A 25,370-nucleotide genomic window follows, 5' to 3' on the forward strand; every position below is an offset into this window, starting at 1 on the left:
GGTACAACGACAAAAACAAGTCATCATAATGCCTTTCAGGCGTTTCTAGAGCAACGTATGGATGGCTGTTTTTTCTACTCCAACTATAAGAAAACAAGGTCGTTTATTTGTTTGGGAGTTTCATATAAACTGCCTCATTGTATATAAGAGCAGTAGCAACCAGATATTTTCTTTAACTAATTGAACCAATGTAAGCTGATCATTCTTCAATTAGAAGTAGCTTCTATTTACGTAACTCAAGAACTATATATAAACAGTGCGACATATTTATGCATCCTGGGAAACATTAGGCAGGTTAAAAATAACAATGTCAATTAAGTTGACAGGACGGAATACACAAATAACTAAACTAAGTAATTTTTTCAGAGTCTAGTGATTTATATCGCATGCAAAGATATACATTTTTAATGCTTTGACTCCACTTCAATCCTTGCAAATATAGTTCTATATTCCTATAGAGACGTTACTGCTCATGTGGCGCAACCTCATGCAACTCGAACATGTTGCAAGCATTTTCAAGTGGAGCTGCAAACATGTTGCAAGCCCTACTCCGATGTAAACTATGGCGGACAGGCAACTAAATTGACAGCATTTAGGTAGCTTGACAATAATTTGACGGATTGGAATATAACGAGGGTTGAATATACTTCTAAAAGGTAGTTCACCTTAACTAACTAGGCTTTATCCACATAGTACTATATGTAGCCTTCGAAGAACCACAGTTATTGTCTTTAAAAACCAAAGTCTTCAATATTGCCATTATACTTTCATCCAACCCCACCCACATAGAGTTCCCAATGAAAAGCCATTTTAAAAATGATTAGCACTGCATTTAAAGATGATTTAAACTCGATTTCTAGGACAATATTTATATTGACGACGCAGAGATGGACCGGTAAGGGCAGTTCATCCATCAAATAGCATGACCCATCTGTGGTGGACCATCGGACTACTCCCAATCCCGATACCGATCCCGATCCAGATCCCTCTGCTGATGCCAGTGCCTCTGTGCGTTCTGTGGGGTTACCCTAAATGTATGTACATGGGTGGTACGTCTAAGAGATAAAATACTCGTTCGCCTAACGATAACGGTGAGTTTGGGTGTCGGTAGGTGTAAGTAGAATACAATAGATCCGCTCCGATCCGATCCGCTTCTACGAGTAGAAGGTCAGCACACTCGTCTGGTTGCCGCGCACGAAGAGGAAGGGCGGCATATCCCGACTCAGACTCTCCAGCCAGGCCATGTAGAGTGGTGCGGAGACGATGTTCTTGCGGGGCATCGGCAGAGTCATCACCACCAGGTCCGACTTGGTCGACTGCTCCCGCAGGTACTCCCGCAGGCGGAGGTAGCGATTCGTCTTGTCCTGCACCGCCAGCAGGTCGTCATCGGTTATGACGGCTGGAAGATAAATGTAGTTGCAGTATCGATGGAACCATAAACTTTATACTACTAACTTTGATATGTATTACTTTTTATATTAGTTTCTATTGAGTCTTTAATAACTATCTGTTTATAGCTTATATGGACTTACCATCGTCCTCATTGAGAGTCGCCCTGCTGCTGGTGCCATTCTCGCCCTCCTTTTCGGTGACAACAAAGTCCTTAATCAGCTCATTGAAGAACTGCGTGGATGTCTCCTGTGGCTTCTTCGTTATATCCGGAATCAGCGTCAAATCCGAGTAATCGATCCGGAACTTTGACAGCAAACTGGCCATTGAGCGCTGCTCGAATTCCAGCTCCGAATTCTTGTTAGCCAGAGCGTAAACTCTGCGGGTGGAAAATTACAAAATTATCCTAGAAAATCATTGCTTTAAAATGTGAGGCTTTGTGGTTTTTTTGGAAAACCACATGATAATTTTCTACGCAGGCTTGCAGATTTAATTAATTCCGACAACGGCAGTGTTTACTTTTGCTATTTTAGCTTTATCTTACAAGCACACCACCTGGAAACTATGCAGTTTATGAAAATATTTACTCTTCTCACCAACTTTTTGTAAAGGAAAATGATATTTCTGTGCAGCAGATATGAATAACATTACACAAGGAAAATCTGTTTACTAGCCCGCAATAAAGTGCAAATAAATGTAAAAATCTATTTAAAAAGAGCAAACATGAGCCACTGAAAGGACCAAACTTTCGAAACAGTACATAGTATAGAAACAAAAAAGTTGCCTCAAGCGTGTGCCGTTTTGTAATCAGGATATCTGCTCTCAAAGTAGGAGCACATGGCTGAAAGTCCCTCGGTGCAAATTACTTGCCCGTTAGCTAGAATTTCGCGGTAATTCGCGATATATACCCACCTCAATTTGCAGGACTGCCAGGTGCGCCGGGTACTGATGATGTAGGGCAGCAGGAGCGTGAGTCCTCCATCGTCGTATAGCCACCAGACATCGATGACTGCGTGGCTGCGTTTTCTGGTGAATTGGGTGAGGTCCGCCAGGACCTCTTTGGGCAGCTCGGCGCCACCAGGACCCTTGTAGAGGGAAGCCGGATCGTCGTGCTTCAGCTTTGACTTGCGCAACGAATTGTTCTGCAATGGTGTATGGTGGTGCACGAAAGTCAATCGAATGGAATGGCTAATTGAAAGGGTTTTTCAGCAATTACCACAAGATTGGCTGACTTAGCGTCCAGGGGATCCGGCATGCCGGAAACATCCTTCGATTGATTGCCCGCAATGAAGGACAGGTCGCTCGTGCTGGAGGCTAGATGGGAAAATGGAGTGGAGTTTTAGAAAAAGTAACAAACGAGTGGCCAAACAAAAACTCTTGGCTACTTGGCTACACAGCAAAATCATTTCATCATTCGGGACATGCACAGACAACAAACAATGCAGCAGAAACTCAGCAGACTCGTCCCTTTCCGGCTTTAAATGGGTATATACGAGATTTCAAAACATACAACCATCCCTGCGACCAAACATGGTGACCAAATTGACAAATTCGGAGCATAGGTTCCACCGAAGAGGAGCGGGGCGAGTGTCCTGCAGGACATTGTGCGAATTTGAAATTCAAATTTACGAGCATTGCATTAATTTTCGGGTCCCAAAGGTTTCGAGCATGCACAGCTGTGAAACCTCCAAAGGGGAGGCCAGAAAAACTTGGCTGAGCTTGGCTTGGAGTTAGTTTGGCTGTTAAATATTAAAATGTTTCGTTAATACGCTGGCAAACTTTATGGCTTGATTGCGGAACAAGGCAACATGCGTGGTAGTGATTGCTGGTGCGGCATAATGTGGTGGCTTGGCAGCCCATTCATATACGTATTTACCTACTCAGCCCAGCCTACAACAACTTCACATTCCATTCAAGCCATCCAATTACGATATCACACGCAATCTTATCAAGAAACCCAACTTCACCTGCACCTGGCCACGAGCGCATTCTCCGCAGTCCCTGCTTGAATCGCACTGCGGTTCCCCAGAGGATGCGAAAAACGAGGATTCGGAAATACCAATTGAACAATTTAATTGCAAAGGATAATTGGTTGGCACTTCGACTTGCTGCTTGGCAAGTGGGGGTAGGGTGGACCCGTGTTAATTGGGTAATTGGTTAATGCCTAAGTTCTTCACAAGGCTATTTGTTAGATTACTGCCTATGAATAGTTTATCAGTTTATAATACTATGTGTGTGATTATTATTTTTGAATTCACATAAAGAGAATGGAATTTAAAGAGTCTTTAATTGAAAATGGAATATTTATAATATTTAAAATGCTGGCTAACGGTTCGTATGATTGATATTTGCGTAAATATCCATCTTATTATTTTAATTGATGTAAAAAAATCTCTTTAGGTAAAACGTAACATACTTATATGGATTTTTATATATTGCTGATTTATATAGATTTTGAGACCCACTTTGGTAACAGCAGGTCCACCCTAATGTTAACCTTCACCTGCACATTTCACCGCGCATGCTACTCACATTTGACTATCTTCAGGCTGTTCTGCTCGCTGTGGACCAACTGGTTTCGGTTTCGGTCTTCTACGTGATTGCAATTGTGGTGCAGAAGGTGCAATTGAGTGGGGTGGTGCGATTTAAGGGGTCGAGAGAGAGAGAGAGAGACATGCGGAATATAATCGAAAGATATAAGTTAATTGAAAAACATGATATAGCCCCTCGCAGTGGACTCCTAGTGGACTCCTGTTCCTTACCTTGCGACACATTTCTGCTGAGCGAGTCAATGCTGCCACCCAACCCATTCCTGGCACTACTGTCCACCGCCTGCAGATCCCCGGAACTCTCATTCGGCTGCAGAGTTCTGGGCACATCCGAAACGGTCTTCCAGCCATCCTGGGAACCTAGCACTTGGGAGCAGTCCAGACCCTGAGGCACACGCAAAATGGCCACGGAGAGGTACATGTCCAGTGCCTTGTGCATCACATTGAAGTACTGATCCAGCTCCTTGTGATCGCACGTCTGCCAGTCAGTCTTGTAGCCCATCAGGATGATGTTCGGCTTAAGTTTACCAATTCCAGTGGCCTGCATCAGAGCTCGAGTGCCCGACTCAAAGTCCTCGCCATCCACGAGGCCATAGAAGCCCTTAACGCGATGCTTCCGGAACCAATTGGCCGCCCTTTCCTGCAGATAAGTGCGGTACTTCTGGGAGCTGGAACCCTTCAGAACGTGACCACAGACGAGCAGGGATAGATTCTTGGTGAGCATGTAGGCCAAGTCGACGAGCACCGGACGAGTGTTGGGCAGACCGGAAAGAACCAGGATCTGTGGCCGGTAGTTCTTCACGTGCTCCTCCACGTTGTTCAGCTGCTGCACCGACATCAGGGCGTTCTTGTACGTCTGCGCCTGGGTGGTGGAGCCCCAGTTGACATCCGGCTTCCGGTAGGCCACAATTAAGTACAGAGCCAGCACGGCGGCAAAGGTGATGAGTGCGGTGGCCCACGAGATGAGGAACATGACGGCCACACACAGAATGGCGCCCAACAGGCTCAGCCACATATTGTAATACTAAAATTGATTGGGATTCATACTATACAAGTAGAAAACATTTGATTGCCGGCGGACTTAAGTCAATTTGCTCACCTTGAAGGTCGGTCGCCAGCCCACTGGCTTGGCCAGACTGGCATGGAAGGTACTGAAGTTGATCAGCATGTAGGCGGCCAGGAAGAAGTTCGATATGAGCGGGGCAATCAGGTTGAGTTCGCCAATCAATATGAAGCTAGAGCCAGAGGGGAGAAATGCTTAGTGCTTTCTCAAAGTATACAAACTAATATTGAGAGTTTCATATACATTTTATGTGGGCCTCTTAAACATTTGGGTAAAGGAATACAGTTTACCAAAACACCTACGCACGCAGAGGCAAATATGATGGCTAATATATGGCCTTACAGCCCTATACTCCACACTCCACTCCACACTTATGAATAAATTTAGCTTTGTAAAAAATCTACTTACGCACAGGCAATGACAAAAGTTAACACATAGCCACGAACTGGCTCATTGTTCTTGCCATATCCCTTGGCAAACCACACAATCTTCGGATACAGCTCATCCTTGCACAAGGCCTGTGAAAAGCATGTTATAAATACACATTTTGCCTTGGTACGGGAACTGGATTATCTCACCTGGAAAACCTTGGGAGCAGACACCAAGCTGGCCAATGCCGAGGATAACGTGGCAGCATAGCAACCGGCGTAAATCAGAGGACCAAAGCCGGAGACCAACTCAATTACTTGAAATGAGTTTTGCAGGCCGTAATTGCATTCACCTGGTTGGTAACGAAAGTGTTGCAGTTTAACTTATGTTTTCGTATATAAATCTCTCAAAATCGTTACGCTACCAGGCTGACAGTGGAGGAATGCAAAGGAGCCGTTGACCACATCTGTAAGATTTCCGGTGGCATCACGAGCCACGGTGGCTCCACACTGGAGCACCATAATCAGATAGGTTCCGGTGGTGATGACAATGGCTAGAATCGTGCCTTTCGGAATGGATTTTTGGGGATCCTAGGTCAAATTAAAACAAATTGGAATTTTAAATAAATAAAACAGACTTCGTTTTAAGATTACCTTCAGGTCACCCGAGATATTGGCTCCAGCTAAAATGCCCGTTGCGGCGGGGAAGAATATAGCAAACACTGAGAAAAAATCGTGTTTAATGCCTCCCTTTTCCGGGCGATAGTCCGCAAAGAGGTTATTCTTAAACAAGGTAGCTGTAAAATAAAAAAATATATATACTAAGTCTATAGAAGAGAATACATCTTCCTGCTTACCATTATAGCCCAAAAATCCCTTGGCCAGTTCCGCATCGCTCTTCGGTCCAATGAAGCTGCCAATAACAAAGTCCCCAATGGCGACCAGCAGGATGACAAGTAGTCCGATTTGCGCCTGGTTAACCGAAATAGGATGAGGTCAATACCCAGATAGCATATTACGCATACGCACCTTGGCCTCCCACTCCATGCCGACGACGACGATGATCAGGAGCAGCAGGATGGTAATGCAACCGATGATGCGCACGTCCTGAACGCCACCGTCTACGATTTCCCAACCAAAGGTCGTCATCATGGCCAACATGGACTCGCAGAAGCCGACCACATACATGGCACACGCCACCGCGTTTGCCAGGGAGAAAATCAGGCCGATGGATCCGCCGAATTCCGGCCCCAGGGAGCGGGATATCATGTAGTATGTGCCACCTAGGCGAAAGCGTCAAAACCACTTAGAGCCGTTTAAAAGGCGGCTACATGGGTGTGGTACTCACCCCCTTTGATGACACCATTAGTGCTTATCGCCGACATCGACAAGGCCGTGATGGTCGTGACAGCAGTCGTTGTCAGAATTAATACGAATCCCTCGATGACGCCCGCCTGACCCACCACCCAGCTGAGCCGGAGGAACAGCATCACGCCCCAGATGTTCAGCAGGCAGCGGACGAGCACACCTTTGATCCAGCCGAATTTCAGGACCCCATTCAGGATGCCCGACTCCGGGTCCTGATTACGTGTCAAGCTGTGCGTGTTCTATGTTTGGGTACAGAGAGCGAAAAAAGATGTAAATATACTGCATGCTAAAGGAATTACCCAAGAATACCTCTTCATATATTTTATTTCCGCATAATATATTTTTGTGAAAATTATTCTAAATCAATTTATGACCGTAATGTGATAAAAATAAAATAATTTACATTTCCTATTTACTTCATTAATATCATATGATTAAAGAAAGTGTTTAAAAAGTTGTTTTTAAATTATTAAATGGCCTTTTCCACTCATAAAATCATTTTGATATATTTCTTTCTCTCTGTACGTGGGTGTAAAGTGCAAAGGGTGAACAGCTCTTGGAAAAATTTCAATAAAGCTGTCTAGTGTTGATAAATGATTCGGCAAACAACCTGAAGTTGAAGGCGGGGTAAATATCTCTCAATTCTTCGGTAATTTTCGGGACAAGGAGGTACATGGAAATTTTTAACGGACATAAAAGAAATCCCGCTGAAAATGGATGACTTCAGCAACGGAGAATTCTGGGAAGCCGTCGCATTCCCGCACTCGAGGCATTTTTAAGAGATTAATCATACGCCCCCAAAACCGCAGCACCCGCTGTGCCAATTGATCCATCTTGAACTTGTGCACTTTTTAACGAGACCCCATCTTAATTGCTTATTATTACAAGATGCCCCAGTGACATTGAGCGAGCTCTTTTTTTATAGTTTTACTTAATTACCAAGACTTTGCTCATCATTCCATTCATCTGAACAACAGAGCTTGCCACATGTTATGGATATTGTGCAACACATCGCATCAATTTCTCTATGGACCTTCGGATGCTGCTCGTTGCAATTTATCTTTTCATTTCTTATTGACAATCATTTGCTCAGCCAATTGTGAAGCAAAAAAACACAAACAATTAGTCTGAAAAGTGTGGAAATCAATTAGTGCCAATTGATGGCACTGGAGCTTTAAGTATTGAGAACTTTTCGAAATGATTCACAACAAGGGCTTAGAAGTCAAATGAAAAGTCAATGGACTTGTCAGATTTAATGGCCGCATAGACAAATTTAATCGGTTAAGTCTGCCTAAATAATGCTATTTCTGGCATAAATATTGGGATCGCATGATCTGCATTGGACAAGCAATTTCCCACGGATTTCCCAGGCTGCAGAGCCAACGACCGAGCAATTTGACTCCTGGCGGCACTCGCAGTCACGCTCATGTGCCTGCGCAGAAATGAAAATGGAAAATGGGAAATGGGAAGTGCCAAGTGCCAAATGGTAAATGGCAAATGGCAAATGGCAATGGCTTGCTGGCTTTTTGGATCAGACGGGGTGACACTTGCCGCCGACGATTTGACACTGCCGGGTCCGGGTCAATTCTCCCGTAACAGGGCATTGAATTTGAATTTTTTCCCGACTTTCCCGAATTTTCACGCGGGGGCGTATGTGCGTAAATTTCAATTTGACTTTCACTGCGACTCGTAAAGCATTTATGGGTCCTGTTTGGTAAATTTGTAATTTGTGGTTTTCGGTTATCCTGCGGTATATTTACGACTCGGGCGTTATTTTTCATTTAGTAGACCCGATCTGGAGGGCAGTAACAGTGGCAGTGGCAGTGGCACTCACCTTGCCCACCAGCGTGGCGTTGTGCAGCTCGTCGAGCGTTGGACGGTAGGCCGCCTGGATGGACATCATGTTGCGGTAGTTGTCCAGGCGGGGTAACGCCTCTCTGGTGAAGTGCCTGTGGAGAGGAGTCGGGTTATAATTGAAAAGGTTCGACGGCGAAGCAGAGGATACACAGAGAAAAATAGTCAAAAGCAGACCTAACTAGAGGTAAAAATGCGTATCAAAAAAATGTTGTACTATATTTTTAAGTCGCACCATTACTTACTGCACCATTTAGTAAGTAAAAAAAAATAAAAAATATATATATATAAAATTGTATACCATATTAGAAACTATTTATGAGTATATATGTTCTAACTCAATAACTTTAAAGACACTATTAGCTCTGTATAAGTTAGCACATAAATATATATAACCTTCATAAATTTTCAAGTTAAGTTAAGTTACATATTTTAATAAATATTTGAAAACCCAATAATTCAATCTTATTTTTGTCTGTGTAACTAGGTTGGGAGCAATGCAAACTGACCGGAAACTTTTACCATATTTTGTGTCGTACTCGTTGTCCAGCAGCTCGCGCTCCTCCTGCGAGTCATTGGAATCGTCGGACTCCTCATTTTGGGGGTCCACCTGGAAGCGGGTCGTCGTCTGCAGATCCTTGAACCTGGACGGTTTATCCTTGTCGCGGAAACTGCTTTTGATTGATTGCCTAGGAATGAGGGACAAAGCAAATGATATTAGATGGCTCGCTAATTTAACGTTACATCTCCTTCATTCCAGCCCGTTGTTGCCGCTGGTTACCACTTTAATTGGGAGTTGAGCACAAAAGTTCGAAATTAGATTTAAAACTCACACACCCAGTGAACATGGATTCAATAAGCAACTCCGCTGCAAATAACTTTCATTATCAGCCAATTCAGTTCGATGAAATTAAATTGAATTTATTTCGATTTAGTTGCCTTACCAGGCATTCCAAGCCAAGTCCTGCACTTTCTGATTGCCGTCCATTGTGTGGTGGCCCTAGATGATTCGTGTCAGTCTGTAAAGGAGCAGACGGCCCCAGGACACGCCCACGCGCCTTAAAGGACATTCAACCCCGATCTGCCCGCCCGCCAGCGATTATGCGTTGCATGGAAGAGCGTCTGACATTCTGACATCCTGACATCCTGACATCCTGACACCCTGCTGGTTGCACCCGTTAATGGAAAGCTTAAGCTCAAGTACGCCGGAATCTACGAAATCTTTTTAAACTTAAAATGAGCAACTGCGAACTTAAAACTCTTTAAATTATGTGAACTGTGAGCTGCAGAGCAGCAATAAAGCTTAAAAAAATGTTTTGCGCATCGAAATGCAAATTACTAGTTTCAGGAAATGCAATAAAATGAGAAGATAAAATGCAAGCAACACGAGCATAGCATGAAAATACTAAAATGAAAATGTTGTAAAATGTTTCTTCTCAGCTTTCCAAAGTAATTAATTAATTTATATTTCAATTATGTGCAATATTTAAATTAAAATAGACTGAAATTGCAGAACACCTTATGAAAATTCTGTTAAATTAAGAAGAAAAGCGTACAAACAGTAGATTTTCTCAGAATTCCAAAGAGCCCTACTAATAAGTATCCTTAAGTCGAGAGAGGTGTTCTGGTGGCTCTCGAAATGAGCAAACGTCTTTGCTCTATGGCCCCTAGATATTTATATGATATATGCTCCGTTGTCAGCGGAAAAATGGCTGCCAGCCGAGAACGTGAAAAGCACTCATAATGACGATCCAATCGATTGTTTCTCAATGGGATTGCTTTAATTGGGGAACTGGAGCTGTTAAGGAAGCCCAGAAAAAAATCAGGAATTAATTATCAATCAGGAACGCAACGAAAGTAGCGGATTAAAACTGGAGAAGGCCCTTCAGTAAGCTTTTCATTAATTTATGCAGCAACTCGTTGCTGGAAATTTGAGCCGATTAAGTGGCATTTTTATATGAAGCCGCTCGTAGTCGAAACTCAGTTGTCTCGGCTTTTTCCGCTCCTTGAAGGATGTGGGCCATGAAATTTTCATAAGCCTTATTACAATAACTTGGTTCGCTATTTTGCAGGCAGACATGGTCATAATGTTGCGGCAACATATCGAAACAAGCATTTTATAGTTGGCAAAAAGCAGACAAAGAAGGACTTGTGACTGCCAATTGCCCGTCGAATTTCACAGGACTATGCAAATTGGCTGTCCACGTTGCCGATGGGGAATACGAGCGTAAATGATGGTTATTACTTTAGTCTGTGATTGGTGGTATTGTTTGATTTCTGCACGCGACTGTTGAACCTTTCGCCCGCCGAGTGTTGAACTCAGGAGTGTCAGAGTCTCAGGTCGCCAACTTCTTTGCTCTGTGATAGATGAGACTGGTCGAATTCGAGATTTACTCGAGGAGTTCTGTAGAATTTAATCAATTTTGAGTGATTGCACTCGTAGCCGATGGACTGAAAATTACAGCTGCAGCAAATGTGGCGTGAATGATTAAGAGACATCTTGTTAAGCTGTTCTATAGCTATTCCAGATCCCAGTTACTTGGACTCCTTACAGCGATTTCAATCTGCATTTTCGCCCATATTCGAGTTGGTCCCTGCTAACTCGGTAATTGATTCAAAGGTCCTTCCTGACGGAGCGATAAATTTCGAGCTGCTTCTAAGCATTCCGTGTGTAATCATTTCTGGCTCGCAATCTTTTGTAACCGGATGGAACAAGGGCGGAATTTTAACGCCATAATTAAGCAAGGACAAAATACAGGAGGCGACAAAAGCAATCCTTGTTTGATGAAACACTAAACAATTACCAGAAAATGAAAAATTCAAGAAATTTACATTCTGCACTAGACAAAGAAAAAGGTCGAATAGAACGGAACCCTAACAGCCGCAACCGTTTTAAGTCCCAAGTACACTGAGGAAAATTAAATGAAACTATAGTTAGAAAGTATCAGGCTTTAGTAAATTTAAGTAAATATGGTTAATATTTTTAACATCCTTAGATAGCAAAGTGCAAGACGATTGTAATACAGAATATTAAATGCGTTTTCTCATGTGAATACCTTTAAAGTTGTCCATCTTAAGTGCACTAGTTTTTTCCCGTGCTAGATACCCCGCCCTCTGACCTGTTACCCCTGACCCATTCCCAACTGACTCACCTCTGCTGCCTGGGCTGCCGTTGGTTGAGCATTTGTGTCGCGTCGAATGTGTCGTCCTCGAGCAGCTCGCCCTCGGCGTTTGTGAGTCGGCGGTAGACCTCGTGCGGCCCATCCTCACCAGCTCCTCCTGTTCCTGCTCCTGCGCCAGTCCCTGATCCGGATCCGGATCCTGGGCCGTCCGCTCCCTGCGACTTGCGACTGTTGCCGTTGACCGGGTTCACTTGAAACCTGTTGGGAGGCCGGTCGGCGGCTGAGCCCAACTCAAAGGAGATTGTGTCCGACATTGGTGCGTGTGTTTCTGCTTCTGTTTCTGTTTCGGTTTCTGTTTTTGTTTGCCTGCCCGGTGCTTTTTGGGTTCCTCGCCCCGGGAAGATTTCGCCAAGTGCTTATGCGGTTTCCGTGTGCGGGTCGCAACTTTCACACCCATCCACTGTGGCTAATTGTGTATGTATGTCTATGGGTATGGGTATGGGTATGGGTATGGGTATCCTTTCGTCGAGAAATCAGGACATCCGTTGCTGACGATTAAAGTGGCACTCGCAGTGGCAGCGCTTAAAGCTGTCTGAAAAGAGGAGAAAAAAAAAAGAAAAAAACCCATAAATCAAGATGAAGTGAAATACCATCAAAAAGATTCGAATTCGCTGAATCAGTAAGTGTGCCTCAAAAGGGGAATGTTATTTCTAATAGAAAAACACACTCGATTATGCACTGGGATACTGGGGGGGGATACTTCTGCCGACCCATGCATACACAATTAAACATAGTTTTGTAATCCCAGTCGTGTGGTGTCCTTTTTTCGGCTGCCTTTGTTGCCAAGGACACTGAAACACCGAAATGAAAACCTTTTCTTGTTACAGCCGCAACAACGAAAATACATAAGTTGGCTGAAGTTTGTGGCGTCTGCCTTGACCAGATGACGAGAATCCCACAACCCTTTTGGTGGTCTTTTGGGTAAACAGCTGAAAGTTTATTTTTGCACATCGATGTTTGAATATACTGCCATGCAGAATAAATACACAGTACAATAAATAAATACTAACGCTTGAGAACTCAAAAAACCCATCAATCAATCGGCAGTTTAAAATACGCAAACATAAATTTTATCCGTAATTAAATCAGTGTGTATTGAAATAACTGTCTTTGTGTGTGTAAAAAAACAAATAATTGGAATAAATCTGTGAAATTAAAAAGTTACCTTATCAGTAATCACAGGTTATAAAACAGCACAGAGTGGGCATATTTGGCACAAGTCAGAAAGATGAGATTTATTTTATTTGGACTACCAGAACACGCAAAATATTGAATTACACTATTTGATTTGAACATTGAATTGATATCAGACCATCGAAATACATCAATCAAGCAAACCCGTTTCCATTGACTTGATAAATGTAGGTGTTTGAATTTAAAAGTTCATCAATACAGAAGTACCCCGATACGATTACCCGTATTCATGTGGCATATATATATCGACTTTCGCCAAACTGAGTGACAAATATGTGTGACGAAATCCGAGAAAGCCGCGCTGGCATTCCCGTGCGGTAATAAAAGACCTCCACTCGAAACGATTAAGGCGGCACAATGCAAGCGACGACTAAAAATAGCCCCAACTCAAATTGATGCAAATTAATCATGATTAGGCGGCTGTTGTAATTGCCAGGTGGAATGAATGCGCCATGGGAATCCCTTTGCACACCTGGCGCCACCTATGGGCGAGCGGGAGAAAGCGCAAAGCGGAAACGGAAGGGAATGGAAATGGAAAGCACAAAGGGTAGAACGGAAACGGAAGTGACAAAAATAAGTTGCGTGAACTAGCGGCAATTTGTCACAGGTTTTGCATGCCATGACAGCATGTGCCATGTTTTATAGGTCAAGTTGAGAGCGACAAGTGCGAAAGGCAAACAAAGGCGGACAATTACCATAACAGAATGGCCAATCCAATCGCACAATGGAATGGAACGCCGAAAGAGACAGCGATAGACTGCGAGTGAAAGAGATTGCAAAACGCTGGCTAATTACGCCAATTACGACATTTTACACAAATTGTGGGAACTTTGCTCAGCTGGGCTGGGCATCGCAGAATTTGCACGAATTTATTGCAGGCAATTAAGATCTTAATTCAATGAACCCGTTCCCGTTCCCAGTCCCATTTTCATTTCATTCTCATGACAGGCGTACGGCATCCTGGGCAGGTGCAGCGAAACTTCTGGCCAGCTTATCAGCGTGAGACACAAAGGACAGCTCTGCAACCCGTTGACCCTTGACCCCCCAAATCCCCCAGCAGTCAGCAGTTGGCCAGGAAAATGCGGCCAGGCTGCATAGTGAAAAGTTTCCCAGGCGACAGCTTGCCTTCGACAGTTGGCAAACAAGTTGAGCTCCTCTGATAAACAGACAAAAAAACATGAGTAATTTCTGAATAAAAAATGTAGAAATTATTCAAATAATATTATTCATATTGTAAATTGTGCGTTACTTTTCGAAGTTCCTTAACAAAGCGAAAGAAATATTTATATCAAACAAGCTCTAAAGATAACCTGAAATAAGGTTGAAAATGTTGTTTATGTAATGGCCCCTTAAGATTTGAATTGATGCTATAACTTGCCAAATATCCTTCCTTAACAAAGAGTTTCAAAGGTCAAATTTATTTTTCTCCCTATGTATAAAGTTATAGCCACTTTTCAACGACATTCGCCTGATTTATGTCCCCATCTCTGATTAATTGGCCATTTGTGGGGTTGGGAGCTACTGAGCTCCCGAAAACGGAGCGTTTAGCAAGCTTCTGGCCAACAAAAAAGAGGAAGAGGAAAAAGCAATGGGACTGGCTGTAAAAAACATATCAGAATAATAATTGTTGACAGTGCCAGTGGCATTGGGGACCCAGTTGTGATTGCCACTGCGGTTCCCTGTTGTTTGTAAATTTTATTTGAAGCGGCGCCCACTTTGCTTTTCATTACTCAATTCCACGCCCGTTCGCAATTCAATTGCCACAATAAAATGCGATTTTTACAACGTCAGTGGTATTTGGCAACAATTGCATATAAAGCTTGTTCTGCCCCCGAGCTATTTATACCGTCGAATTAAATGCTTAGATTTAATGGGCTCTTTTCCAGTTCAAAAGGGCTGCGAAGTTCGCAACTCTTTGGCCGCATCAGCTGAAAGTTAAAGCCTTCGAGGATATAACTTTGTAGACGAGAAAAGAGCAAGTATGGCACTTAGGTAAAACAGGCACTGAATTCATGGTCAGAGGTCATTAAATCACAAGTGCCGGCGAATTGTATTATTTTATGGCATGACCCCAATTACAAGATGCTCGAAGCAGCAAAAAGCAATGGCCGTAAAACACTGGCTCCTGGTCGTGAGTAGGAACCAGCCAGGACCTAATGACAGGACTTCACATGTCACGTGTTAGTCACCATAGCCCCCGATATTGATATCAATCGTTTTTATGCCCAACCCCCCTCCCTCCATCATGTAATCCCAAGCGGCAATCAGTGATGTGGCACGCACAAAAAAAGCGCACAACTTTCAGACTGACCGATGTCGGTAGTAGTATCCGTTCATCAGTGGATGACAGGAGGTCATCTGGGCAGACGTATATACATATATATATTTCCCAGATAGGCATCAAAGCGGATTAACAAACCAGGACCAAGAAGCTGGGCAAAAAAAGCAAAAAAAAAAGCGGAAAAGCCGGAGCAACAAAGTGTCAAAAGCACACAGCAGAAGTTGAGCAAGTCAAGCGTGCTGATCCGCATTGTATTACATTATTTTACGCCCACCGAAATGGCCAAATAAACTAGCAACTAGCCAGCAAGGAAAGCAAAAGCGGCAAATAAAACAAGAAAAACTAAGCAGAGTGTAGTGGAAAAAAAATGCGAAAAAAATGCAAAGTAGCTGGTGGGCAGGAAGAATGCGGATGTGGATGTGCCAAGGCCCAAAGGACCAAAGGACCAAAAGAACGGAATCTCGCTTAAAGCCTAAAAATGCAAACTGTTTGGTAATAAACAAGAAAAACGGAAGTCATTTTGGCAATCGGGCTAATTCTTTTGGCCCACATTTCATGTCTGAACAAAGGGTTGTTGGATTTGTTGCGTTGCTGGGGAATTTTTACCCCGAGCTTCCACCGCTTAAGCGATTAAGGAGCTATGCGACTGACAGGCATTAGGACATTAGCTTCCATGTTGTCAGTCCTGAGAAATGACGCAACACTGCTGCCTCTACCCACTCATTTCAGGCTCTGTCCTGCTCTTGAATCCTGGTTTCTGGATCCTGGATTCCATTCACTTTAATGGCATCTCTGGGAAAGAAAAACATCCTTGGCTTGAACTGCATACCCATGTGGAAATAAATAAATCCTTGTAGGGAAAGGTCACACATTCGCAAGAGCAAAAGAAGTACCCTCGTTGGTTAACAAAAACGAGCTCTCATTTTATTAATTCAGATTTTTCATCTGCAAGTATTTCTCTTTGTGCCTCTTAGTGATTTAATATCTCAACTTCCAAGTGATATCAGTTCTTTAAGTTCGATAAAATAGTAAGTTATTACCCACTATCAACAAATACACCTATTCTGATTTTGATTTAGCTCATTATCTAATTAACATTCTAAACATTCAGTGATATATTGGCTGGCAATGAATTTGTTATGTTTACATACGTTGTTCGCTTAAAGTGCGTGCAATGCTTAAACTTGACACAATTGCACCAAAAGCCGTTTGCCATAAACGGAAAGTAATTTAACTATTTTCGCAATCAATTCTTTATAGTTGGCTAGTCAACATATTACTTAGTCATGCTTTTTGTTTACTCAAAGCTAATTGCAATCCTTTGCCACAGATTTGCTGCAAATAAAGAATATTTTATTGACTGGCAAGCTTAAGGTAGTATTTTCCTATATTTGTTGAACACTCAATTTTGTTTGATTTATGGCACCAATAAAGCTTAACTTTTAAGCCGTAAGCAAACAAAATTAATTTGGTCTTACAGTTTCTTTTTTAAAATAAATTAATAAATTTAAAAAAATTATTTTTCTCGGCCTCTATCGGCAGAAAATAGGGTTTAGTGAAATATAATTTGTTATTTTTAATGACTACATTCAACTCCTCACTTACTACTCCATTTGCACAACACATAAGCAATAACCCAGTTAAATATCTGGTGACTGCCCTTCTGGGAAAAACATTAATAAAAAGCAATTAAATTTTTATGGTATACCTTTCCTCGATAAGTAACTATTTGTTCAATCAATTTGGACTTTCGTAAAAATTATATAAAAAACTCATGGAAGTGCATGTAAATACATAAACAACTTATTTTTTGCTGATGTTTTGTTGATTCGAAAGCGATGCGCTTTTTCGGGATTTTTGTTCATGTCGTTACATATTTTGGATAAAAATTCAACAGAAATGAATGCACCATAAATGCTGTTGGAATTCGTAATCAGACATGCAACACATTTCCATGGTCATTCGAGTGAGTTGCTGAAGTTTGGGCAGCATAGTGACGTGCCCACATAAATAAGCAGCTGAAATGCTTTAAATAAATAAGTAGAGTAACGAAAGCAGCCACCCCAGCACTCAGCCACAAGTTCTCGGCTGGGGAAAAGCGTGAAACAATAAAATGTAACAAGTTTTGTGGGGCTTTGGGGTATTGGGGTTTTGACCTCTCCCAATGCGAAAAACCGGATCCGGGGACCAGGAAAAAGTTGGCCATTTGTGAGTGTGCGGCACACTTGCTTATTTATATCATATGGCTTTTCGGTTATAAATTCCAAATGAAAATAACCATAAATAATATTTCGCGGTCTTTACGGCCCAAACAGAAGCCCCATTTCTGGAGGGGACGGCACTTGTAAGTGCCTATGGGTATGAAAATGGGTATGAGTATGAGGGTTAAGGACTCGAACCGAAGGTTCTGTGTTTCTAAGGGGACAGCCGATGACTTTTTATGATTTAAAGTCGTAAAGAGCGGGGAGCCAGCAAGTATTTACGACTCGGAAATGGAAATATCATGCCATTTGGTAAGTACCACCCAGCTGACTTTGGATCGAGAAAAAGAAGCGAGTTTGGGAAGTCCACTGTTTTTATTTCGCTTCATTTGTGGCGGCATAAATTAAGTGCAAAAGCCCACTGACTAAACAGGGGACAAATCACACTCCTGTTGGAGAAAACCAAAAGCTGCCGATTCGAAATAAAGGTTAATAAAAATATATTGCAATTTCTCCGGCATGTGGAATATTTATACCTATATATGTGAGAAGAACGTTCATAAGCGCTTTTTGGCTGAACAAATACTTTAACTTGAGTTGCTTGGAATTTCAGAATTAAATTACTTGTTAAGAACATAATAACTTAGCTAAAAGAGTGATTTCCAATTATTTAAAACAAGTCGGTTTGGTTACTTCTAAATTATGAAACCTCATACTGTTTAACTAAAAAGTACAAATTAGCATAAATTCAACCAGTTCTCGAATTCAACAAGTATTAAAAAGTGTCGTATATTCTCATAAAGAATGAATACATTATCGAAATAATATCAGCATTGTTAGTAACTGAGTGGCAGGTTGAAGGTTTTCTCATATTTTACGAAGCATAAGACAACAAATATTTAAGAATATATTACACAGCCTTACTACTCTCGTCGACACATACTCGTAACTTGAATTGTTTAAGTGGCAGATGAACTGGGGAAATTCGAATGTACATATATACTACGATTCCGCTGAGGCAGCGAAAACGATCTGATATGGAGGTCCAAAATCGTGCTGATTGCTCAGTTTTTTATTCCCCTAGCAACTTATTAAAGTAAGCACCTGCTGCAAGGCTGGAAACCTAGACGATATGGCATAATAAATGCCATGGCATACGGAATCGTAAAGCCGAGCGGCGTCTCATATGAATATCGTCGCCTTAACCGCAGCTTAATGACTCTGGTTAAGTGTGCAATAAAAATGAATATGGGTCATGTGGCATGTGCCTGTTTCTGTGACTGCACCTTAAAGTATCACCAGTATCAATTCCTGGCTGCCAGCCAGTTCAAGTCAGAAACGGACTCAGAATCACATGACACGAGCACAGACATTGTGGACCTCATGGAATGAAGTCAAAACCATGTGCGATACATGTACAATTTGTAAATTATGCATGTTGACATTACATCACTGCTGGCATCTTTGTTCTGATTGAAAGCACGTAATGCAAGGAGTGCAGTTCGCCCATAGTTAAGACGCCTTCGATAGTGTTATTGTAACAGGTAATTTAATTAGATTGTTAGAATGTGTGTGCCTTACAGAGATTGCCATTTAAGCCAGCTCGTAGTGTAGTATGCGAGTAAACTAGGCCACTAAATAATCCAGGCTAACACCTTTTGGCAATTGCTAACTTGTGCTTAATGGAGAACTTCGACGTGGGATTTCTGGTGAAGGCACGAAATCAAAGCGGCCTTTGGGTCATTTGCACGTTCTTCCTATTTACATTGATTGGATGGATAGTAAGTCCCTGGGCAGCATAACTTTGGCTGCCAATTAGCAAATCCTAAGCCGCAACTAATCAGCAACTTGCGCCGTGCCAAGAAACCCGTCTAAATTTCTGGTTTGCCACGCAAATCGAACTGAGCAAACATCAGCAGGCATGTAATATGCAAGTTAAGCCAAATATTGATTATTGGCCGACGAGTTCTCAGAATTTTAAAGGCAAGCCCAGTTGGGAATACAAAAATGGAAACATTCTCGCAGACAAAATAATTGAAGTATTCCAGGAACACCAAATCTACTTGAGCTTCGAGTAGAGCCCTCGGGTATCCCACAGAATTTTTATTTTTTGGGGGAGGCTTAAGCTCATATAATGCTCATAATTTCACAGGTCATTGCACGAATTGTTAGAACCGGCGTCAAGATGATTCAGTACGTTTTGTTAGCATACACTACTTGGGATTCTCATCGTATATGCCAAATATGCCGCATATATAGCCAGTGAGAACAAAGCGAAATATGATAAATACGACGAGCCCAACAGATATATGTGAAAATTCAAGTTTGTGGCCCTCAAAAACCAATAAGAACGTGGAAACCAAAACGGAGAACCCAAAACCATTTACCTGGCCAATTGGCCATGGCTTTTGGTTCTTCACTCTTAATTTCTGGTCAGTTCTGTTCTGTTCTGTTCTGGCCAGCTGGAATTTAAATATATTTCGGACAGAACCCCTTTTGATTTTAACCCACTTAGTGCCCGGCCAGCAGGCAACTTCAAAGCCAACTGCCTCTGATCTAAAATAATATAATGCTAATGCACACGGGCTATTTCTGTACTTCTGGCCTGCAAAAGGGCTAATTTGTATTAATTGTGCGCGTGTTCAATTTATGAATCTCATTCCTACGAATGAAAGATAGACTGAGCTGACTGAGGTTTTTCTTACGCAAAAGAATCTCGCTGGACGCTGGACACACGCCCACGAAATCGCTATCTCGGCATGAATCGCTCCGTCAATTGCCGTAAATCTCCATTAAATATGCTGCAAAGACAAAAAAAGGCGAAAGGTGAAAATTGACAACGCGGTGGCTACTTGGCGACTAGGCGACTGCACCGCAACTCGGAAATTTCGTGACTTGGCGCTGTGATTTGCATAATTTTCAACCGTAGCCCAGGCACCACTCACCACTCATATGTGAGGCAGGCCATCATTCTCATTCTTATTCTCAGTCGCGTACCCATACTCATACCTATACTCATATCCACACCCACATCCACACCCATACTCAATCCCGTTCCCATTCACATTTCCATTCCCATTTCCGCCGTGAAGTGCAATTTCTCTGTGCACTGGGAGAAATTTGTAGAATCCTCCTACAAATATATAAAACTATTGGAAAGATACTGATAAGTTCAATTTAATGATTTATTGCGCTGACAGAAAGTATTGAAAGCAAAAGATTCTATCAATTCATAGATACTTTCTTTGTTTAATGTACAAGATTTCTCCTTTGTTTTCTAGTACGCAGTTTTTTATCTTCAACGTACTCATCGAGTATTCATTTTTGCAAGAGTGCTCCTACATCTTCGAAATATACTATATTCTTCATCATGTGCTTCTTGGGCAATCGAGTATGTTTATAAATTTCTATTTACATATATGTGAATATCTTTTGTTCGAAATTTTGATTGAACTGATGAAAGAAGTCTACAATTAGAAGTGCTTATTTGAGAAGATACGTTGGAATGGCAAAAGAAGAATGAACTTTTTTATAGTTTTAACATACATAGATTTTAAAATATTTCTTTTTATTTTTAACGATATATTTTATTCTTTTTAGTGTCAGCCTCGTGTCAGCCGTGCACTTTCTGGTCGAGCGCCTTTGTCAAGGTTCGCAAGGTCAATGATTTATTAGTTTACTTGTTTATTTGTTCGCCATTGAGTTTCGTTCTGTTGTGATCTCCGGTTCGTTGTCTGTCTGGCTGACTTTCTCCGGACTTTTTGCCATTGGGTGCGACGTGGTGGAGCGGAGTGCGAAGTGTCTATTGTCCACGGCTGACAGCCAAAGCTTGGGGATCAAACAGGCGGCTTTGGCGCCAGTTGAGCCGCAAATCCGACGACCCCCGCCGCACCCAAACAGCCATGCAGCCTCAAAAGTCGGTCGACAATCATTAGGGGGAGCAGTGACAATTTGAGTTGCATTTCCATTAGCCGGACTGTGTGTCAATGGCTTGGCAACTGGACAAGTTAATCGAGGCATGTGCTGCTCGCTTCGCCTCGCGTATGCGCTGCGACAGCTCTAACCAGCTGAGCCCCACGGAATCCAGTTCACTTTTAAGCATCTACATAAGGAGGTATACCCGGGGATGAGCCACGACCTTCAAATGCCACCCCATGAAATATCTAGATCGATGATCGCTGCTCCGGGGTGGAGTGAGAGTGAGAGGAGTGGAAGGAGTGCAACCCCAGGAATTGGGCTTCTGTTGCCCGGCGCATTGGAAGCCCTTTATATGCAGCTGCATTTGGTTCCTACAGGGTTCTTTTTCGCTTCAGTCGGTTTGAAAGTTATGCAATCCGATATGAGCACATATATCTATCAGCATTTAACTCAACGGGATTTTATTAAAATTATTTTTATATTCAAAATGATTATTTGATTAAAGAAAAGTTGTATTGTATTTTGATTCCACCTTGCAACTGTCTGTTTGCGCAGGAACATATCCAATTTCATATATATTTATACATTTATATATTCAAAAGTTAAAATTTCCAGGTATAACATTTCTAAATATTTTCCGTCTGCCATGGTTTTAAATTACATTTATTCATCCGTTTTCACAAGAAGCTCAATTTCATTATTTGGCATTTTAAATTAAAAATTATTTGATTATTTGATGGATACTTTTTGCGCTATTATGCAGTTTTAGTAATAATAAATACATTTTAAAAGGCACTTGAAATGCAATATTTACTTACATATGTGCAAAAAATGGAATTTAACTTCAAGTTGAAAGCTGGGAAATTTCATATTTCCTTTCAGAAGCACAAAATGGCAAAACTAAATTAATGGGGGAAATAATTTAATCACATGTACATATGTATATAATATGCATAATGTGATTCACAAAAACCACTTTTTTTTAGCCATTTTGGTAGGAATACTATTTTTAGAAACTCATGTGTATTAAAGTAATATGATTCCTGAGCGGCTGCTTTCTGATTTTTTGACAGTCAGGTATTAGGTGACTCTAAGCTATTAAACAGCACATGCTAGAGTAAAAACTATCTGAGCAAATATGCAACCAGACATGCGAGTGCACCCAGCAAATGACAACTGACCGCAATGCTGAGCACTGAATGATTCTAGTGCAGCATCTAGCAGCGTCTTCCAGATTGTCGTCATAGAATTACAAGAAGACAGACAAATGCATCGGTGGATTTATTGCCCCATTTAGTGGCACAGATAAATGGAGATGAACGAGAGCACTTGCCAAAGATAGACGAGACCGGACCCGGAAAACTGGTAATTGCTCTCAAGTTCAAGTGCATGCATGGCAATCACCCACAAAGCGGCTGAAAAAATGGATTCTACTTTGAAAGCATAACTGGGATTTTTTAACCCGAGATGTGAAAAAAAAGTATATCAGAATAAGGGAACCCTTTTGGTTAAAAAGCTTTTTAATTAAATACACCGCGCCGCTGGGCATGTGTGCGATATATTTATTGACTGCAGGGTGCAGGTATACAAAAGATATCCAGGTTCGCTCACCCGCGCAAAAGTACAATAAAAGTATATACAGAATACAAAGCCAACACAGCTGGCCAAAAAAGCCGCAGTCAAACTCAACTTCAACAGAAATGTGTGGAATACAATTTGCTGCTTTGCAAACTCACCGGAACGCACAAAATGAATATCCAACTGGCAGGTAATTGATTGATAATTGATACGCTTTTTCGATGAACTCCGAATATGCAGTAATTAATGCACTTCTCACTGCAACACGCACTAGTTCACTGTGGTAAACATTTACCCGCACCAGTGAGATACGGCAACGTAATGTGGAATAGCGAAAACAAAGCTCACTTATGTCTATGACAAATAATCATTTCATTATCAGCGCCGGCTTGGGCTTGGAATCCATGAGCATGAAGTGGGGAGTACTTGGTATGCGGCTGATATCCAAAGGGGAGCCACAAGCCACCCACCGAAAGTTTCCCCCAAAAAGCACTTTTGCACCGAAACAACAAATTGGTTTTGTACAGAAGGCCACTTGATTGGCTTTCACACACACACTTGGGATGCAAGAAGGCTTATGGCATACACAAAATGCCTTTTAGACGATGTTTCGCTTTCTTGCACTGCAAAACGCTTTCTCGAGCCAATTAATTGTGTTCCAGTACGATGAGCAGCAGTTTGGGATGGGTTTACTGTGTGGGGGGGGCTGCAGATGCAGAAACTGTGCTTTGTATCTGACAGATACTTTGTTACTTTAGTATGTTTCGGATACTTGATTGTGTTACAGCCTTGCAGATACTCAATCGTTCAGATTCTATTGTACGCTGCAGATACTTTTACACGTTTTAATCTTTCAGATACTTGTGGTACCTCTCTTAGATACTTGAGCACTTCAACACTTGCCTCTAAAAGGGGCCCGTTTTCGAAAATAAACATCCAGCACCGAAAATAAACGATCGTGGCCAGTGCTTTCTTCTTCGAGTTCAAAACGTGGCAGCTGATCCGACTACCGATTCCTATACCGATTCCTATTCCGATTCCGATTCCGATGAGGAGCTATGGCTATAGCTATCCAAACGCACGTGCAGAGAGTCGACGACTGACTGAGGCAAACTCGGGTGGCGATCGCCTCAAAATATCACAAGCGATTGCGGCGAATTCGGCGGCTCGTCGTTCGCTCGCATGCGGCGAACAAACAAATGCTCGCGAGCCACCAAACCAACCGACAGCATAACGAGCTATATAGTATATAGTATATAGTATATAGGGAGATGTATGGGCAGATCGAACGAACCCAAGCCCAAGTTGCCCAAATGTGCGGCACAAAAATTCCATTTCACACACGCGCGCGCAACTGAAGTTGTGTTGAGTGAGTTTCGGTTTCCGTGGTTTCTGTGAGATTCAGATACAGTTCGGGTTTGGGGTTGGGGTTACCTGGTGGTGGCTTTTGCACCCCTACAAATGTTCGATCCATCCACATCCGAAACTGCATGCCATCTGAATGAGTTGCTATTTAGATGACTCAGGCAAGCGAGTCGTTTACTTGCATTTAGATACGCGACAACCGGTGAAAATTCAAGTTAATCACCGTAAGGAAAATAATTATTGCAGGAAATGCATGTATTAGTTGCACCTTTTGAAGGGCTGCACAGAAAATGTTCAAGAAAGTACTTAAACAAATTATTTAGTGTCAGTATTCTGGAATACTCAATATGCTCAAGATATATTCTCTACTATAAATGTATTCACAGTTCTAAAAAGGTGCTAAAATACAATTATTTAAATATATAACCATTAAAGGTTTTTGGCTTCTGCTAAAATGTTTTTAAATTTACATTTTGGAGTCAATTTAAATATTTAAAGTTACATATATCGCTTTACACAACTCAACTTGCAGAAGAGAACAAATGCTTATTAAAAGGAAGTCTTAAAAAGTAATTTTTCAAACTTGACAGTTGTTTCTCCGCTGCGACTTATTTCAAATATTTACCAGCTGTTGGCAAATACAAGATACAGATATGACTTTTGAACACAGCTTCGCTTAGCTGGCGATGAAAAGGTGCAAATATTTTGCCAAGGAGCCCAACACGCTGACAATTGGGGATTCCCAATGAGAAGGCAGCAATCACAACCGGTTTCTTGGTCAAGTGCAGGCAATGCAAATATTTGGCCAAAAGGTTTTCATTAGCCGGCGAGTCACACAGTCATCGAGTGGCACCAATAATTGGGAGCTCGCTATCTACCGTTTCGAATGTTTTTATCACAGATAAGGGGCGACTCCGGATACCAGCGAACATACACAAATATCTGGGAATTTGGCCGGCTACCCGCCAAACGCCAAGTGGGAAAATGTAACTCGGCGAGGCCTTGGGACTGCGTATCACAAAAAGCATTGGCCCACTTTGTTGATTTTGTGGCATTTGAA

At 42.0% G+C, this 25,370-nt stretch overlaps 1 protein-coding gene across 6 annotated transcripts; it reads right to left on the bottom strand.

Annotated features, from left to right (window-relative positions):
- Positions 1-808: 808 nt before the first annotated feature.
- Positions 809-24,431, bottom strand: LOC120448336 (solute carrier family 12 member 2). Of its 6 annotated transcripts, none has more exons than XM_039630291.2 (19): positions 24,380-24,431; positions 11,744-12,305; positions 9,101-9,280; positions 8,572-8,686; positions 6,718-6,976; positions 6,399-6,652; positions 6,227-6,341; positions 6,024-6,166; positions 5,795-5,960; positions 5,580-5,722; positions 5,410-5,519; positions 5,038-5,173; positions 4,152-4,962; positions 3,922-3,981; positions 3,357-3,404; positions 2,606-2,703; positions 2,302-2,531; positions 1,533-1,768; positions 809-1,399 (listed from the first exon to the last, which is right to left on the bottom strand). In XM_039630291.2, the coding sequence occupies exons 2-19, from the start codon at positions 12,025-12,027 to the stop codon at positions 1,155-1,157; spliced, it is 3,633 nt and encodes a 1,210-aa protein (XP_039486225.1). In that variant the 5' UTR covers positions 12,028-12,305; positions 24,380-24,431; the 3' UTR covers positions 809-1,154. The 6 variants fall into 6 exon arrangements, with proteins under 6 accessions (XP_039486225.1, XP_039486224.1, XP_039486226.1 ...); XM_039630290.2 differs by lacking the exon at positions 24,380-24,431 and adding an exon at positions 23,104-24,053; XM_039630292.2 differs by lacking the exon at positions 24,380-24,431 and adding an exon at positions 20,155-20,172.
- Positions 24,432-25,370: the final 939 nt, after the last annotated feature.

Source organism: Drosophila santomea, chromosome 3L, assembly GCF_016746245.2.
Source record: "Drosophila santomea strain STO CAGO 1482 chromosome 3L, Prin_Dsan_1.1, whole genome shotgun sequence".
NCBI classification, from domain to species: domain Eukaryota; kingdom Metazoa; phylum Arthropoda; class Insecta; order Diptera; family Drosophilidae; genus Drosophila; species Drosophila santomea.

Bases quoted from the DNA above. Each gene is read 5' to 3' on its own strand.
- LOC120448336 (XM_039630291.2), bottom strand. From the start codon at position 12,027: ATGTCGGACACAATCTCCTTTGAGTTGGGCTCAGCCGCCGACCGGCCT. The intron at 5,723-5,794 runs GTAGCGTAACGA...GTTACCAACCAG, and splicing joins ATTCCTCCACTGTCAGCCTG to GTGAATGCAATTACGGCCTG. The intron at 5,174-5,409 runs GTAAGTAGATTT...CTCTGGCTCTAG, and splicing joins ACTTTTGTCATTGCCTGTGC to CTTCATATTGATTGGCGAAC.